We start from the raw sequence: 17,075 nt of genomic DNA, 5'->3' as shown, positions 1-17,075 counted from the left end.
CAAAACGATCAAGTTATTAGTATCATTAAACTCAAGTTGTTGTTTCAAATCAATAAATCTCCCACAAGTCTTCTATATCTTTCTGGATCATCAATTCATATCCTTCAGCTTCCAATTTCACACCTTTATTTATTAGTGTTTTCTCAGGTTTTGCACAAAACATTATAGTTTCTCTTAAGATATCAAGAATGTACTTCCTTTTGTCCACAAAGATCCCTGTTTTTGTCTTGCCTATTCCCAAACCAATGAAATACTTGGCCTAATCAAGATCATTTATTGAGAAGCTTCTATGAACAAACTGTTTTACCTTATCAATATCAACCAAGTATCTCCACAAATAAACATATCATCAACATAGATAAGCAAAATAGTGAAAGTGTAACTATTTTCAACAATAAAAAGACAATTAGTTTTTCAGTAAAATTCTAAAGGCTTAATAAATTTACATAGTTTTCCCTTTCCAACATGTTCAAGAATCAAGACCATCAGAGGGTTTATTATATATATATCTTCAGTGATAAAACCATTATGAAATAATTCGAATTATGACTGTCTTATTCACATGTGCAAAACAGTAAGTATAATCAATTTCTTCCTAACATTTGCAGCAAACCTAGCTTTCAATTTATATATAGTTCCATCTTGTTTTAGTTTGTCTTTTTGTAAATCCATTTTGATCCTTAGGTGAGTTAACAACTTTCCATGCGCCATTCAGAAAGATTACATGTCTCTTTGTAGGTTTTGAGGTTGAGTGATGTTCACTAGAAATTGTTTTTTGTTTTCATTTTGAACACTTTGAATAAAAGAAAAGTATTTGTAACATAAATGAGTCTTTGAAATACTCATTATGTAGTCTTTTCTCCAAATAGGTTTTTCTTTTCTTTTCTTTTGTTATTGTTTTAGTTTTCAATGATTTTATTGTCATGTTCAAAAGTTTTTGTTTCATCTTCAGATTCAGAATTGTTTGAAACAGACCTGCTTTATTATGTTACCCCTTTTGATTGAGTAACAGGACTAGGATAAATTTAGAATTTGGTTCCATTAGGTTTCCCATAGAATCACATGCATGTTTTGATTTTGATTCAATAGATTTTGTTTGTGAAAAAACAGGGTTACTAAAGTTTTTTTTTTTTTTTTTTTTATCTTTGACTCATTTTTTGAAACAGATTCATTGTTGAATTGTGTCTCAAAATGTGTCAGATCCTCTTCTGGGAGATTGGTTTCATTGGTTTGATTTTGAAAATGAAATTTTTTCTCATAAAATATCACATCCCTCTATGTGAATATAACATCAGATTCAATCATTAGATCCTATCTGCTTTTATGTGAATATATCAAGGAATCACAACAAATAATGTTTGCAAAAAGATCTAGAATCATCTACATTGTCTCCTCAAGTTCTGACTAGCCACCAACTTACTCAACAAAGCCCTAAGTCTCTTAGCTCCAGGACCAGTTTTAAGAACACCATATCTTTCGTCCTCCTCAGCACACCATCCCCCATGAGAAAACCCTCCTTTTGGTCTCTTAAGGAGGTCTGTGTCAATCCTAGCGAGGATAGGATCGTCATTTTTGAACTTACGGGCGAAGGGTCGATTGCTTTGGACCATCTTACGATAGTCCTTGAGGCCAAGGGACCTTGGATGTTGTTTGGGAGGGGAGTCCCATGTTATGAAATGGAGGTCATGGTTAAGAGTGGTGTTGATGTAATTGTGTGAGTTGCAAATTAAGGTTTGGAAATAACCTTCAGGGGAAGAGATGAAGTTTGTGTAGTAAAGGAGGAGTGTTCTTGGGAGATTGTCCCATCCCATTATGCTATATTCTGCAAATGATCTTGATAGTATTGTCCAAGCTGAACCTGTTTCATGTTTTGTGTCCCATTTAAAAAATGTCCATAAAAATATATTTTAGATTAAAACACATATTGGGATATAGTTATATCTGTTTTATTTTTATGATTATGATTACATAGAGAAATGATGAATAAATTGAGAAAACATGTGAGTAATATTACCTGTGTAGAGTTTAAATGCAGTTGGGAGAGGCCTTTGTTTGATCACCCACCAGAGATTAGATTTATTAAGGCTATCTAGAGCTGGATCTATTATTATTGGCTTCCCTCTTTTATTACTGCATTATTTCAACCATTTTCAAGGCTGTTAAAAAACATGAGTTTAAAAAGTGTTCATTTCAAAATTTAGACTTTTTTGTTTGGTTTTGGATATGAACCTCAAGTTATTTCCTCTAGATCTAAATTTAGATGTTTAAATTAACTAACCATTGCAATTTCAAACCGAGAAATTATATTACTCACAATTTCCATCCCAAATGACTGCTATGCTGTATGAAATTCAAATCTCTGGGCAGGTCAGAAAAGCCATGGATCAAATCTAGCACAACAATCAAAAACACCATCAAGAAAGATATAAATATATTGGCCATTTAAAAACACTTTCTAGGGCAGATGATTGCTTTATTTTTGTTAAATATCTAATCCGAATGTTGATCTAAGTTAGATAATATTATGAAAATAACTTAATCTGACAAACATTCAGAATTTTACATTTGTTCAAGTCAACCATAGCTTGGTAAACTGTTTTGATCAAATGAGACCAAAAACCAATTAAAAGAGAGCATTGGTGACTAACCTTACCATCTTGAGTAACCAAAGGATAATCAGAAGCACTAAGATTAATAAACCAATCCCATTTCGCAACCCTCAAAAGAATCGAAACGCCATGAAGAGTGTTAGCCAACATAGTCGGTCCTCTATAGGTAACCAAATTCGATTTCCCAACAATCCAAACATTCTTAAATCTCCCAAAAGCCGCAACGCTCGACACAAACCTCGCCACCTCGCGATGCTCCTTCTCCGATGCATCCCTATCCACATGAATGAGATAATAATTCGCCGGATGGTACAAAGCTAAAATCGCTCGTTTCAACCTCTCAGTCTCTCCTTTCGCCGACGATATTAGATAGGCGAAAGTAACCGGATATGGGTCGCCAACAAAGGTTGAGTTTCGGTTTGAAATGGTACTAATTGTGGGTATGGTTAGATGGGTTGGAATGTAGAGAAGTGAGAGTAGAAGGGAGGTTAGAATGAAGGAAATGAGAAAAATCTTCATTTCCATTTGTTAATGGAAATCATGAGAATGCATGAGAGTTTGTGCATAATATCATTTTGATGATTCAACCAAATAAAATAATATTTTGATGGGAAATTGGTATATACTTGGAGGCTTATGGAAGCTGCTTGATTAATACTGTTAAGATGTACTATATATATTATATTATTTCACAATGTGACATATAAGTGTTTTAATTTAAATTCTAATAAATATAAAATATTTAGTTAATAACAGTAATATTTGAAGTTTGTTTAATGTTAATTTTTTTTTATTAAAAATTGATCTTTCTCAGTTTACCTTTTTTTAACAATTCATCAACTAAAATACCTTTATTTTCATAAAATTTAAATTTTAAGTAAAAAAACAATAATTTAAATAATCAACTCAAACAAATTTCTTTTCAAAAAACAAATAATAATTCCAAATAACCCAATATCAAACAAGTCTCAGTTGGAGGGCCATAACCAACTGAATAGACATAAAAGATTGCTTGGTTATTTGGACATATAAGATGCACCATCATCTCTTGGCCTTGTTTGAAGGGTTATTTGGATTTATCTTCTTCAATTAAATTATTAAAATTAGAGTTAATTATTTGAGAATAGAAAAATATATATAATGAAAAAACATATTTTTTAAGATATAAATAATTTATTTGATTTTGATTTTAATGAGGTTGATTAATTAGTGGAGGATGAACATTATTTTCAAATAACCCAACAAAAAAATAAAAACTCAAATGATATCTTTTATAACATTTTGAAATATTACAAAATAAAAATATTTAGTCAGTTCCCTCAAATAATCTTAATAACCTCTTTCTCACTAAACAATTTTTTTTGAATAATCCTAATATTCCTTAGTCAAACAAGCCTAAATAAGGTTCAAAATAGGAGCCCTCAATCTCAATTGATATAAAAAAAATTCAATCAAAGATTTAAAAGTACCAAAGTTAAAATTTGAAGACGGATAGACAGTGAAAAAATGACTACAAAGAAAATGAACTTCAAACAAATTAAGAAAAATAATCTTAAGATGCAACTAACTTAGACCACCCGCAGGGTTAAATAAGGTGTTAAATGCACCAGACTAAATGGTGCATCAGAGTATAAATGGGTATCAAATTTTGAGATTAAAAAATTTTGAGGATTAAATTATATTTCCAGTTGGTGTGACCCGACCCAATGACAGCGCGCCAAGTAGTTATTTTTTTGTTTTGTTTTCTTTTTTAAATACTACTTTTGCATAATAATATATCAAAATAAAATATATATATATATTATTATTATTTTTTATTTTTCAAGATCTATAAATAGAGACGTGGTTTGTATCACTTTTCTTTTGAAATCTTCAAACTCTCTCATGGATCCTTCACAAAACTACAACTTCTTTCCAGATTACTTCCTAAATCAAGCTCAAAACCCAAATATACAACCTTCGAACCAAACATTGAACATCCTAATTTTCCACAACAATATATGATGCCACCCAATTTTGGCATGCAATACCCGTATAACCATCCTTATATGTCTTATGGCTATCCACCTATCTCTGAAATAACTTTCATGTCGCTCATACCAACTATCCATACAGTGAACAACCAAATGATCTAAACACACTCCGTTTCAGTAGTGGTTCAACTAATATTCCCGAATTTTCTACACAAATATCTCTAGGGGATGTTGATGGGAATACCCCAACCACTTACTTGCTCCAACACAACAATCAACCCGAAAATCATACGATCCTTGGAGCACGGAGGACAACAAATCTTTACTAAATGGTTATTTCCATTTTAGTAATGATAGTAAATTGGGAGGAACCAAAAGGGTGACACTTTCTGGGGTAAAATTGCAGAATTTGTAAATGACAAGTTTGAAGGTGAGAAACCAATGACTGAATTACAATGCAAAAGTCATTTTCGTAACATCAATAAAAAAATCGCAACTTTTATTGGTTATTATAGTTCAGCATGCAGAACTAAGTGTAGTGGTTGGTCCGATGATAACTACGTGGAAAAAGCTTTAGAGTTGTACCGCAATAATGAAAAGCAAAGATTTTCCTTGTTGGAAGAGTGGAAGATGGTCCGTGACCAACCAAGATATATGATAGGAGAAAATGAATCTAGAAATAGTGGATCAAAGAGAAAAAGTGAAGGTGATGAAGTTGAATCCTCAGCTCCATCCATCATACGTCCAGAAGGTAGGGACGCAACAAAGAAGAAAGCTAGAAAAATATCAACTTTGAGAAAATCAAAGGCTAAAATTGATGAGGAGTTATCTAATGTAGCCTTTACTCTTGAAAAAAATTGAAAAAGGAGGGCTAGTACTGCTTCGGCTATGTTGGAGTATGCCCGTGTTAGGAAGTTGGAGGTGTTGATGTCCTTGAATAAAGAAGAGCATGTTACTGAGGGAATTGTTCCCAAACTAATTTGAGTGTTGTGTACTTTCAAAGTGTGTGTTTCAATTTTCAAATGTGTGTTCTTCAAATTATGTGGCAAATGTGTGTACTTCAATACATAAAGATTCCAACTTGATAAGAACGTCCACACGCCCACTACCTTCTAACTTTATAATGACAACATCCATACATAGAGATTCCAACTTGACAAGAACGTCCCCACCCCCACTACCTTCTAACTTGATAATGAAAACATCCATACATAGAGATTTCAACTTGATAAGAACGTCACCACCCCCACTACCTTCTGACTTGATAATGACAACACTCATACATAGAGATTCCAACTTGATAAGAACGTCCCCACCCCACTATCTTCTGACTTGATAATGACAACACTCATGCATAGAGATTTCAACTTGATAAGAACGTTTTCACTCCCACTACCTTCTGACTTGATAATGATAACACTCATACATAGAGATTCCAACTTGATAAGAATGTCCCCATCCCCACTACTTTCTAACTTGATAATGACAACACTCATACATAGAGATTCCAACTTGATAAGAACGTCCCCACCTCCACTACCTTCTGACTTGATAATGACAACACTCATACATAAAGATTCCAACTTGATAAGAACATCCCCACCCCCATTACCTTCTGACTTCATAATGACCACACTTATATTGAGAGATTTTCAATATAAAAATGGTATGCACGTCGTATGATTTCTCACTTTAAACTTTTTAACTTTAATCTTCTTCTTAATATCATCATATGGATATTCCCCCATATCCTTTCAATCTTTAAGAGATTCAACAACAATGAGAGTTGGAGGAATCTTTACTTAGACTATCCACAGTATGGTATCAAATTTTTTCATTTAATACATTACCACATCAGCTTAACACCTATTTTAACACTCACTTTTTAGCATGTCCTACAACAGAGTGTTTTCAAGGTATCAAAATTACCTTTTCACTTTCTCTCACTTCCACATCATTTAAGCATATACACACATAATTTCATTTTTGTAAACCAAAAATAATATTATTCATCACTTGGTAAATCAAACATACAAATATTATTTAAAACGAAGAAGAAAACAAACACTCTAAACATTGGTAATTTGTTAAGTAGTGTTTTTAAAACTCTAATCGAGAGTTGTTCCAAATTTATTCCAAATGTGCATGACAAGATCTTTCTTCAATTGAATATGTTGTGCTTTGTCACGTAGATCAGCCCTAGTATGAATATTTGATTCAGATCGGCCTTGAACATGCACTTGAAATTGAGGTAGCACTTATGTTTGGATATTAACTAAGGAACTAGACCCGGAACTATTCGAACGTTCGAAGTCGATATTTTCTCAATTTCGTGAATACGAATCTCGTTCATCCTCCATAACCATATTATTATGTAAAATTATATATTTTACCTAGGCCATCAATATTCCACATCCTAGTTGGTTGGTGAATAATAGCAAACCGTGCTTGGAGTACCCCGAATGCACGTTCTACATCCTTCCTGCATGCTTCTTGTTGTTTTGCAAACAACTGCGCTTTGTCTCCTTGGGGCATTTGAATTGATGGGACAAAGATGAGCCATTTATGATAGATAGTAGGCAAGATTGTATTGTCGACCATTCACAGTGAAGTTCACAGCATGAGCTTCACCAGACTCAATGTCGTCAAAAATTGGTGACCTGTCTAATACATTAATATCGTTCAATGTTCCGGGCATGCCAAAAAAAGCATGCCATATCCACAAATCATAAGATGCCACTACCTCGAGGATAATTGTTATTGTGCCCTTATGTCCATTAGTAAACTGTCATTGCCCAGCCTTAGGACAATTATTTAACTCTCAGTGCATGCAATCAATACTTCCAATCATTCCAGAAAAATCGCGCTCTTGTCCAACTTGGAGTAACCTCTACAAGTCTTCCCCATTTGGTCGTCCTAAGTATTCATCTTGAAACAAGGCAATTATTGTTTTGCAAAAAATACAAGTTCACTCGAGTGTAGTGGTTTCTCTAATTTTCACATATTCATCACCGGCATCCCCGACTACTCCATATGCAAGCATGCGCATGGAAACTGTACACTTCTAGATCACTGTCAATCCAAGCTTTCCTGCATTATTCTGCATTTGGGTGAAGTAATGGTTGTAATTTGTTACGGCTTCTACAATTCGAAGAAACAATTGCCTTCTCATTTGAAATCTACGTCTAAATTGCATTTCAGTATAAGTGCAAGGCTCATCGAAATAGTCAGTCATTAGCCTCTGATGGTAAGCTCCATGGTCCCTATTTATAGAATTTCTTTTACGTGATCGATTGTTTCTCCTTTAAAGCTCTTCAAGAAGTTCTTTTTGCCTTTTGAGTAAGATTCCTCCAACTCCCATTGTTGTTGGATCTCTTCGAGATTGAAAGGTCTGGGGAATATCCATATGATGATATGAAGAAGAGGATTAAAGTTGAAAAGTTTGGAGTGAGAAATCATACGATGTGCATACCATTTTTATATTGAAAATCTCTCAATATAGGTGTGGTCATTATGAGTCAGAAGGTAATGGGGTGGGAACGTTCTTATCAAGTTGGAATCTCTATGTATGGGTGTTGTCATTATCAAGTCAAAAGGTAGTGGGGGTGGAGACATTCTTATCAAGTTGGAATCTCTATGTATGGGTGTTGTCATTATCAAGTTAGAAGGTAGTGGGGGTGGGGACATTCTTATCAATTTGGAATCTCTATGTATAGGTGTTGTCATTATTAAGTCAGAAGGTAGTGGGGGTGGGGACGTTCTTATCAAGTTGGAATCTCTATGTATGGGTGTTGTCATTATCAAGTCAGAAGGTAGTGGGGGTGAAAACGTTATTATCAAGTTGGAATCTCTATGTATGATTGTTGTCATTATCAAGTCAGAAGGTAGTGGGGGTAGAGACGTTCTTATCAAGTTTGAATCTCTATGTATGGGTGTTGTCATTATCAAGCCAGAAGGTAGTGGGGTGGGACGTTCTTATCAAGTTGGAATCTCTATGTATGGGTGTTGTCATTATCAAGTCAAAAGGTAGTGGGGTGGGGATGTTCTCATCAAGTTGGAATCTATATGTATTGAAGAACACACATTTGCCACATAATTTGAAGAACACACATTTGAAAATTGAAACACACACTTTGAAAGTACACAACACTTAAATTAGTTTGGGAATAAATCCCTCAGTAACATCTGATAAGTATTCTCGTCCACAACATCACACTCTTATTTATTCAAGGACATCAACACCTCCAACTTCTTAACACGGGCATACTCCAGCATAGCCGAAGTAGTACTAGCCCTTCTTTCTTTAATTTTTTCAAGAGTAGAGGCTACATTAGATAACTCCTCATTAATTTTAGCCTTTGATTTTCTCAAAGTTAATGCTTTTCTAGATTTCTTCTTTGTTGCGTCCCTACCTTCTGGACATACGATGGATGGAGCTGAGGATTCAACTTCATCACTTCCACTTTTTCTCTTTGATCCACTACTTCCAGATTCATTTGCTCCTACCATATATCTTGGTTGGTCACGGACCATCTTCCTCTCTTCCAACAAGGAAAATCTTTTCTTTTCATTATCGCGGTACAACTCTAAAGTCTTTTCCACGTAGTTATCATCGGACTAACCATTACACTTAGTTCTGCATGCTGAACTATAATAACCATTAAAAGTTACGATTTTTTATTGATGGTACGAAAATGACTTTTGCATTGTAATTCAGTCATTGGTTTCTCACCTTCAAACTTGTCATTTACAAATTCTGCAATTTTACCCCAGAAACTTGTACAAAAATGACTTTTGCATTGTAATTTAGTCCGCTGCTACTGGTATGCTTCATCCTTCCTTTATTTCTTTCTTTGAACGCATTGTTTGTTAGTGTTTAAGAATTATGGATTAGGTAAATGTCATCGTTGCGGCGGAATCCGGGTGCGTCACGCGACCAGACCATTTATAGCTAGTACTTGCATTTCATTGTTATGGTTGTGTCTCTCGATTGATAGTATCATTTTTTCAATTGCAACTGAAATATTTGCTGACGTATTTGTTGTGTATAATGGAGAGTGGAAAATTACAGCCGATGGTACTAGGTCTTTCTGTGCAAAATCATACAAAACTATGGATATATCACAATGTACTATATTTGCCGAATTAGTTGATATCATCTATGAAACGATTAACGTGCAAAAGTCTACATATGATTTAGTGATTGAAGTCATGTATGATCCTTCTGCAAAACTTCCCCCTATTGTTATTGAGCGAGATAAGGATGTGGGCATCTATTTATCACGGTCGATTTCGGATCGCAGTTCGTCACCTTCGTCACCACTATGTGTCTCATTAGTAGAGAAGTACCCAAGTCAAGATAGTGCACTACCACTACTTACTAAAAAAACTATACCTGAAGTTGTTTCTCGAGTTATTTCTCAACAGATTTTATTTGAAAATGAAAATGAAGGAGGATGAGAAGAAGATGAACGGGCTCATCATGAATTGATTAATTATGAACGGGTTAGTGACTTCCAAGCTACTACTAGTCTTGCACCAGCAATTGAATGCACACCGCACCGATCATCAATACCTACACCATCTAGTGCAAGAGCGTCAATGGGTACACCATCAATGGGTACACCATCTAGTGCAAGACCGTCAATGGGTACACCATCAATGGGTACACCATTTAGTGCAAGAGCGTCAATGGCATTAACTAGTGAAACCGTATTGGAAGTCGATGCGTTGTTTGATAATAAAAAATAACTTCAACTGACGCTATATAAATATGCGATGACTTATCATTTTGAATTCAAAGTGATGAAGTCACGAAAACATCTTTGGTATGTGAAATGTATGGATGAAACATGCAAGTGGAGCTTGCGTACTGTGAAAGGTAAGTTTTCTAAGATGTTTGAGATTCGGAAATTCAATCAACAACACTCATGCTTAGTTTTGTCGAGGCAGGAGAAAAAAATGCAAACACCGGCATGGGTTATTAGGCAGTACATGAAGAGTAAGTACATGGACAATCACCATAACCACTTGCCTAAGAAAATAATTGAAGACATGTAGTCAGCTTATGGGATATTTTTGACTTATAATAAGGTTTGGAGGACAAGAGAAACGGCTTTAATGGCGGTGCGAGAAACGATAGAGGATTCCTATGAAAAATTGTCTTCATACCTATACATGTTGGAGAAGAATAATCCGAGTACCATAACAGATATCCAGACAGACGAGCTCGGCCACTTCAAGTATATGTTCATGTCTCTAGGCCTCTCAATTAGGGGTTTCAAAGCCTTTTGTCGTCCCGTATTGTGCATTGATGCCAGTTTTCTCAAGCACGAGGTGGGAAGTCAACTATTGGTGGTTGTTGCATTAAATGCGAATGAGCAACTATATCCTATTGCATTCGGCGTTGTTGATTCAGAGAATAATAACTCCTGGACTTATTTTATGCAAAAACTTAGAGAAGCAATTGAATTAGTTGATGATCTCGTCTCCGTATCCGATAGACACCCAAACATCGCCAATGCCTTGTGTGCTGTTTTTTCAAAAGCAAACCACGGTGCGTGCACATATCACATAAAGATGAATATTATGGCCAAATTCAAAACTGATAATTGTCATGTGGAGTTTGATTTGGCTTCTCGTGCGTACACTATCCCCCATTTTAATCGATTTTTTGACAAGATTATGGTTAAAAATCATAAGATTGCTGCCTATTTGGAAGAAATTGGGTTTCAAAGATGGAGTAGAGCATATTTTCCCAGTAAACAATACAATCAACTCACAAGCAATTATGCTGAAAGTTTTAATAATCAGTGCAGGGAAGCCAGAAAGTATCTCATTTCAGCAATGACCGAGTCTTTAAGAACAACATTACAAGTATGGTTTAATGATAGAAGAGAAAAAGCGTTCAACTATCAAGAATTTTTATCTCCAACGTATGAAAAGTTATTATGTGAGGGTTTTGAGAAGGTTAAATTCTATACCGTATCATCCTTTTAACCGATTCGAGTTATATGTGCATGACAATGAGTCCAATTTTAAAGTCAATTTGAAGGACAAAGACTGCACTTGTAGGGTATTTGAAGTCTCCGGTCTTCCTTGTACGCATGCACGGGCTGCTACTCGTCATCGGAATAGCTAGAAACAACCGTCACCCGCGGGACGCAACTGCGTGACGCACCCGCGTGACGCAATCGCAAGACGCAACCCTAAAACCTAACATAAATCATGCATGAACCATTTGTAAGCAAGACGCAACCATAAACCCTAACATAAACCATGCATGAACCATTAGCAAGCAAGACGCAACCCTAAACCCTAACATAAACCATGCATAAACCATTTGCAAGCAAGCAACCCTAAACCTTAACATAAACCATGCATGAACCATTTGCAAGCAAGACGCAACCCTAAACCCTAACATAAACCCTAAACCATTTTGGAAGACGTAACAAAGTTAAACTCTAAAACAAAAACCATCATAACTAAAACTAACCTGATTAAGTCGATGAATGAACGAGAAGACGAAGACGAGCAGGAAGAGTCGTCGAGGCAGGTGCGTCGTCGAGACAGGCGCGTCGTCGAGGCAGGTGCAAGAGAGAGAGAGAGAGCAGGAATAGTCGTCGAGGCTTATTTGAGTTTTATAAAATCCAAATAAATTTGACACGTGTCAGCGTGAAGCATCCGCGTGACGCACCCGCGTGACGCAACGCAACTGCGTGACGCAACCAACCTAATAGTCCATCAACAGTCATATACGAATTAACCAACCAACCTGCATTCAACGAATCAGGGCGAATCAATGACGTTTTATAAACGAAATAAACATAAACAATCATATGTACACGAAATTAACACAATATAAACAAATATAACGAATATAGTGGAAACTTTATCTTTGGCCGTCGTCGTTGGAGCAGCAATTCGCCGTTGAAAGTTCTTCGCCGCTCTACACCATTGAATATAGTGAAATGGTGCCTCTACGATTTGTTCTTCGCCGATGAAAAGAAGAGAAAGTCTTCTCCGCCGTTAGGGTTTACGGCGGAGAAAACCGAAATGAGAGAGAAAATGAATCAAAAATGAAAAAAAAATTATGATTTTATAGGGTTTCGGTTACGTCACGCAACTGGAGTTGCATAACGCAAGGGTATAATTTTCATTAAAAAAAATAGGGTCATCAGCGTTATTTAATTTATGCCCTCACACTTTCCGCTATTAGGCCTATTATTAAGGTCATTTCGTCAAATTTCTCGCTATGGGTGGTCTTAACAAATTACCAATGTTTAGAGTGTTTGTTTTCTTCTTCGTTTTAAATAATATTTGTATGTTTAATTTACCAAGTGATGAATAATATTGTTTGTGGTTTAAAAAAATGAAATTATGTGTGTATGCTTAAATGATGTGGAAGTGAGAGAAAGTGAAAAAATAATTTTGATACCTTAAATAATATTCTGCTGTAGGACATGTTAAAAAGTGAGTGTTAAAATAGGTGTTAAACTGATGTGGCAGGTTATTAAATGAAAAAATTTAATATTCTAGTGTGATAGTCTTACACTTTATAAAGTTCCAAAAGGAAACAATTGACTAAAAGAGCTTGATTTGAGTTTTTATTTTCTTTTATGAGTTTTCGAAACTCAATCACCCATTCATAATGAATATTTACTTAATTTATTAATCAAAATATTAAAATTCTTTAATTTTATTTTTACAAAATTTAAATAGAAAACAGAATTATAATTCAAATAATTAAAAGTTGAATTATACTAATTGATGATTATTTAATTCCAAAACAAAATTTGTCAAACTAATTATACTATTTTTAAAATGATATATGCTGAAATTGTATAAATTAATAACTATTATATATTCTAATCTACAATTAAGTTTCAATAAAATAATATAACAAAATAATTAAACATAAAATATGTATATTATTCAATCTAAATATATTTTATATAACCATAATTCAATCTGAGTATAAATTTTATAATTTCAAGCACTAAATTACATAAATTTTAAGGATATAAATAATACATCTCCCTAGTTTAGTTTAATTGCTTAAGAGTTTTTTATTAACAACAAATGTATTAAATTGAAATTAAGACCATCATTTTGGAGATCATGAGAAGTTTCTAAATAAGAATAAAAATAAAATAATAATAATAATAAGATACAAATCAATGAAAATAAGTGATCTAATCACTAATCATTAAATGTTATAATAAAAGTTAAAAGTAAATTTTGGATAAAAATAATAATTGATTAAGAAAAAACTAATTAAGGCAGTTGGTCAGAAGTTGAATAAGTAAACCAAACACCACATTATTATTGACCAACCAAACCCACTTCACGACTACATTTTAAATAAATAAAAGCCTACACTTTTTTAGAATTAAATATATATTCATTAGACATGTAATATCTTAGTTTCAAATATAAATAAAAACTACTATAAAATATTTCTTATCAAACTATAATTAATAATATACAAATAATTTTAGAATGCAAATATATAAATTAATTTAAAAACAAGTTTGATTAGAAATTATGATGAAATGGCATTTAAGAAGTGAATTTAGTCCCAACAAGATGTAGTTTTCTTTGTCACGAAACTATTCAGAAACAGGAGTTTCAATATTTATAAATTAATAATCCTTATTTCTATACTCTTTATATATAAAAAGAAAAAAGGAACCCTCCATAAAGATACACATGATACAAGGGAAAAAGTAGGTGACCTTTCCTAAAAGCCTTATTACACTCACGGAAGAAACCCCCCAACTGTATCTTAGTGAAAATAATAATATTGACACATAACTAATTTTAGCTATAATAATATGATTTATCTGTTGCCTTATTCTTTTAGATTAGGGACAAAGTCTTAAATCAGTTCAAATCTCGTGTGCTAATCTTCGATTAGCACAATTCAAAGTTCGAGCCGAGTCGAACCAAACCAATTTAAAAACAAAAAGAAAAAAAAGACAGAACAAAAGAGTCGTCCTAGCCTTCACGTCATCTATACTCCACTTTGTCATTGCCAATTTTCCATGTTCACGTTACTTACTCCCTTTCTGCTTATAGGGATTGGTTAGATAATTGTTTTCTCTATATAAAAGGCATATATATATATATATATATATATATATATATATTTCAACATTTGAACAGGAAGAAACAGAGCAGAAAGAGACGACTCTGTCAAAGTTGAAATTCTGTAATCTTCATCATCTTCCTTAATCGTATCCATGGATGCTTCAGCTCTTCAAATCATTCAACCTCCAAGAATCCCCATAAAGGTCAGCTCTCTCTTTTCCTCTATGTTGTTGACTTTCCTTACAAGTTGTTAAATTTCTTTCATTCTTACTTAATACAGGCAGTTGAAACAAGACCTGATAGATCAAAACTCTTCTCCAGAAAGCTATGGAGATACATCTTCTACCTCCATCTATTCCTAATCTTCGTTCTAACGGCTGTCCTAACCACCCGAGGCTTCCTCCTTTTATCTCCCCGAAACCGCCGTTTCAGTCCACGAAACTTCCTTCTCCCGTTATTCTCCGCCGCCATCTTCTCAGCAATCCTAAGTTTTCTATGGCCGTTATTAACTCAACACTCACCTTCAAAAGCCATGAAAACTGCTTTTTGGCTAAGTCCTTTACTAACTTGCGCGGTCGGAATCCTCCTCGTTTATAACCAATCCGCTGCAGCCATCGGGCCGGCCATTTTTGCTATCGTTTTCGCTATCTCGATATCGCTCTACACTTGTTGGGTTAGCCAACGGTTCAATCATTCTGTTAGAGTCATATCGGTTTCAACTGCATTTCCTCCCAAGAGAACTTCCGCCCTTACCGGAGCTATGATCGTCGTGGCAACTTTTTACTCGGCTTTCATTGTTATCGGGATCGGGGGAGCTACTTCGGGTGGAACCGTCGTGGAAAAGGTCTTAATCTTTGTGCTCATTCTAAGCATGAAGTGGACAATGCACGTTATCAAGAACACGATAACCGTAGTGGTATCGAGGATTCGATACGAGAACTTCGCGGGCGGGGAGGATCTCGATACGGGGATGGTTTTCAAGGAGGTTGTGGATCAATCCCTGAGCGGGGTTTTCATCGGGTCGGCGGTTTTGCCTATCCTCGGAGTGTTTCGGGGATTCGCGAGGGGAGTCGACTTGGCGTCGGGAGAGACAGACGAGTTCATGTTCTCGTGTACTAGTTGCTTCTCCGGGTTGGCTTCTAGGGTTATAACGATAGGGAATCGGTGGGGTTTCGTTTATGTCGGGGTTTATGATAAAGGGTTCGTGCAGGCTTCGACGGATACTTGGGAGTTGTTTAGACGGGTCAGGTTGGAGTCAGTTATCAACTCGGATCTCACCAGCTCGTTTTGCTTCCTCTGTGGTGTAGCTGGAGGAGCGGCCTCCTCGTTGGTCGCAGGAATATGGTCCCTTGTTGGTCATAATAAGGGACACGTAACCGAAGAATCAATCTACGCGTTCCTAATAGGCTATTTTATTGTGAGTTAGATCATGGTTATCTGAATTTAGTCTCAATTAACTAATTATCTCATTAATCATATTATTCAAATCATTTCAAAATAATATCCTCTATTTCTTACTTTTTATCCAAGTAACCTAAGATTGAACAAGGCCTTGCATGATTTTTTGAACAATGTGCATAAAATATGTGTTTTTAAGTGAACTAACCTTTTTTTTGTAATGCAGTGTCGGATTGGAATGGCGTGGCCACAAGCATGCGTTTTGGCCTACCATGTTGCATATGCGGAGAATCCAGATAGCCACAGGTTTGACTCAACCATCCCAGACCGTATACAAGAACTACATAGACAACAAGTCCAATCATCTCAGAGAACTCAGTCAGTTGAGTCAATTGAATTTTAGAAGTTGCATATCATTATACAACAATTTTTCCACAGATTTTGTTTCAGCTGTAAATATATATGTATGTAAATTGCAAGAGGAAGAGATGCAAAAGAGAAAAATGACTTGCCACATATTAGAAGAGTTACATTGTGAAAGATAGATTACCAAAATATGTATTAAAGGGCATATATATATACACATATATGCAAAAGCTTTCTCAAAATGGCTAAATATATAAATTATTTAGCCAAGGATTTTCAGCTTCAAGTTTACTTCAGATCATTTGAAGAACTTGATTTAAATTTTTGAGTCGTGTCTCCACCTTTGAAATGTATGTTTGTATCCTATTTTGATTAAATCGTGTCAATTATGTGTCACTACTTGCACTGAATTGCTTATGTTTTGGACGTTTTACCATGGTTAAAGCAAAATATTTGAGTCAACTATGGAATAACTTTCAAATATATGTATGCAATTCTTTTTAACTGGTGAAAATTACTTATCTGTCTTCTCTCCATTATTAAAACAAACTAACACCTCACCTTAGACAGCAAACCAGGTAAGGTTTGTTAAGTTGGGGACAGTTTACAGTTCTAGGTGATGTGTTAAAAGAAGACT

At 34.8% G+C, this 17,075-nt stretch overlaps 2 protein-coding genes across 2 annotated transcripts; one reads left to right on the top strand and one right to left on the bottom strand.

Annotated features, from left to right (window-relative positions):
• Nucleotides 1-1,215: 1,215 nt before the first annotated feature.
• LOC124919254 (beta-glucuronosyltransferase GlcAT14A-like) lies at nucleotides 1,216-3,188 on the bottom strand. The gene is made up of 4 exons (XM_047459456.1): nucleotides 2,654-3,188; nucleotides 2,315-2,390; nucleotides 2,015-2,130; nucleotides 1,216-1,858 (listed from the first exon to the last, which is right to left on the bottom strand). Exons 1-4 carry the CDS (start codon nucleotides 3,132-3,134, stop codon nucleotides 1,377-1,379), a joined length of 1,155 nt encoding a protein of 384 aa, XP_047315412.1. The 5' UTR covers nucleotides 3,135-3,188; the 3' UTR covers nucleotides 1,216-1,376.
• Nucleotides 3,189-14,737: 11,549 nt separating this feature from the next.
• LOC124919253 (protein PNS1-like) lies at nucleotides 14,738-16,820 on the top strand. The gene is made up of 3 exons (XM_047459455.1): nucleotides 14,738-14,877; nucleotides 14,955-16,091; nucleotides 16,299-16,820. The coding sequence occupies exons 1-3, from the start codon at nucleotides 14,827-14,829 to the stop codon at nucleotides 16,473-16,475; spliced, it is 1,365 nt and encodes a 454-aa protein (XP_047315411.1). The 5' UTR covers nucleotides 14,738-14,826; the 3' UTR covers nucleotides 16,476-16,820.
• Nucleotides 16,821-17,075: the final 255 nt, after the last annotated feature.

The sequence above is a fragment of the Impatiens glandulifera genome, chromosome 1 (assembly GCF_907164915.1).
Source record: "Impatiens glandulifera chromosome 1, dImpGla2.1, whole genome shotgun sequence".
Taxonomy (NCBI): Eukaryota; Viridiplantae; Streptophyta; class Magnoliopsida; order Ericales; family Balsaminaceae; genus Impatiens; species Impatiens glandulifera.
This window is presented reverse-complemented; position numbering and strand designations above follow the sequence as displayed.

What these genes read in the sequence shown, in the direction of transcription:
- LOC124919254 (XM_047459456.1), bottom strand. Translation starts at nt 3,134, where the DNA reads ATGGAAATGAAGATTTTTCTCATTTCCTTCATTCTAACCTCCCTTCTA. An exon ending in AGTCATTTGGGATGGAAATT is followed by an intron (nt 2,131 to 2,314) that starts GTGAGTAATATA and finishes GAAATAATGCAG; the next exon opens with TAATAAAAGAGGGAAGCCAA. An exon ending in TGCATTTAAACTCTACACAG is followed by an intron (nt 1,859 to 2,014) that starts GTAATATTACTC and finishes AACATGAAACAG; the next exon opens with GTTCAGCTTGGACAATACTA.
- LOC124919253 (XM_047459455.1), top strand. Translation starts at nt 14,827, where the DNA reads ATGGATGCTTCAGCTCTTCAAATCATTCAACCTCCAAGAATCCCCATA. An exon ending in CTCCAAGAATCCCCATAAAG is followed by an intron (nt 14,878 to 14,954) that starts GTCAGCTCTCTC and finishes TACTTAATACAG; the next exon opens with GCAGTTGAAACAAGACCTGA. An exon ending in TCCTAATAGGCTATTTTATT is followed by an intron (nt 16,092 to 16,298) that starts GTGAGTTAGATC and finishes TTTGTAATGCAG; the next exon opens with TGTCGGATTGGAATGGCGTG.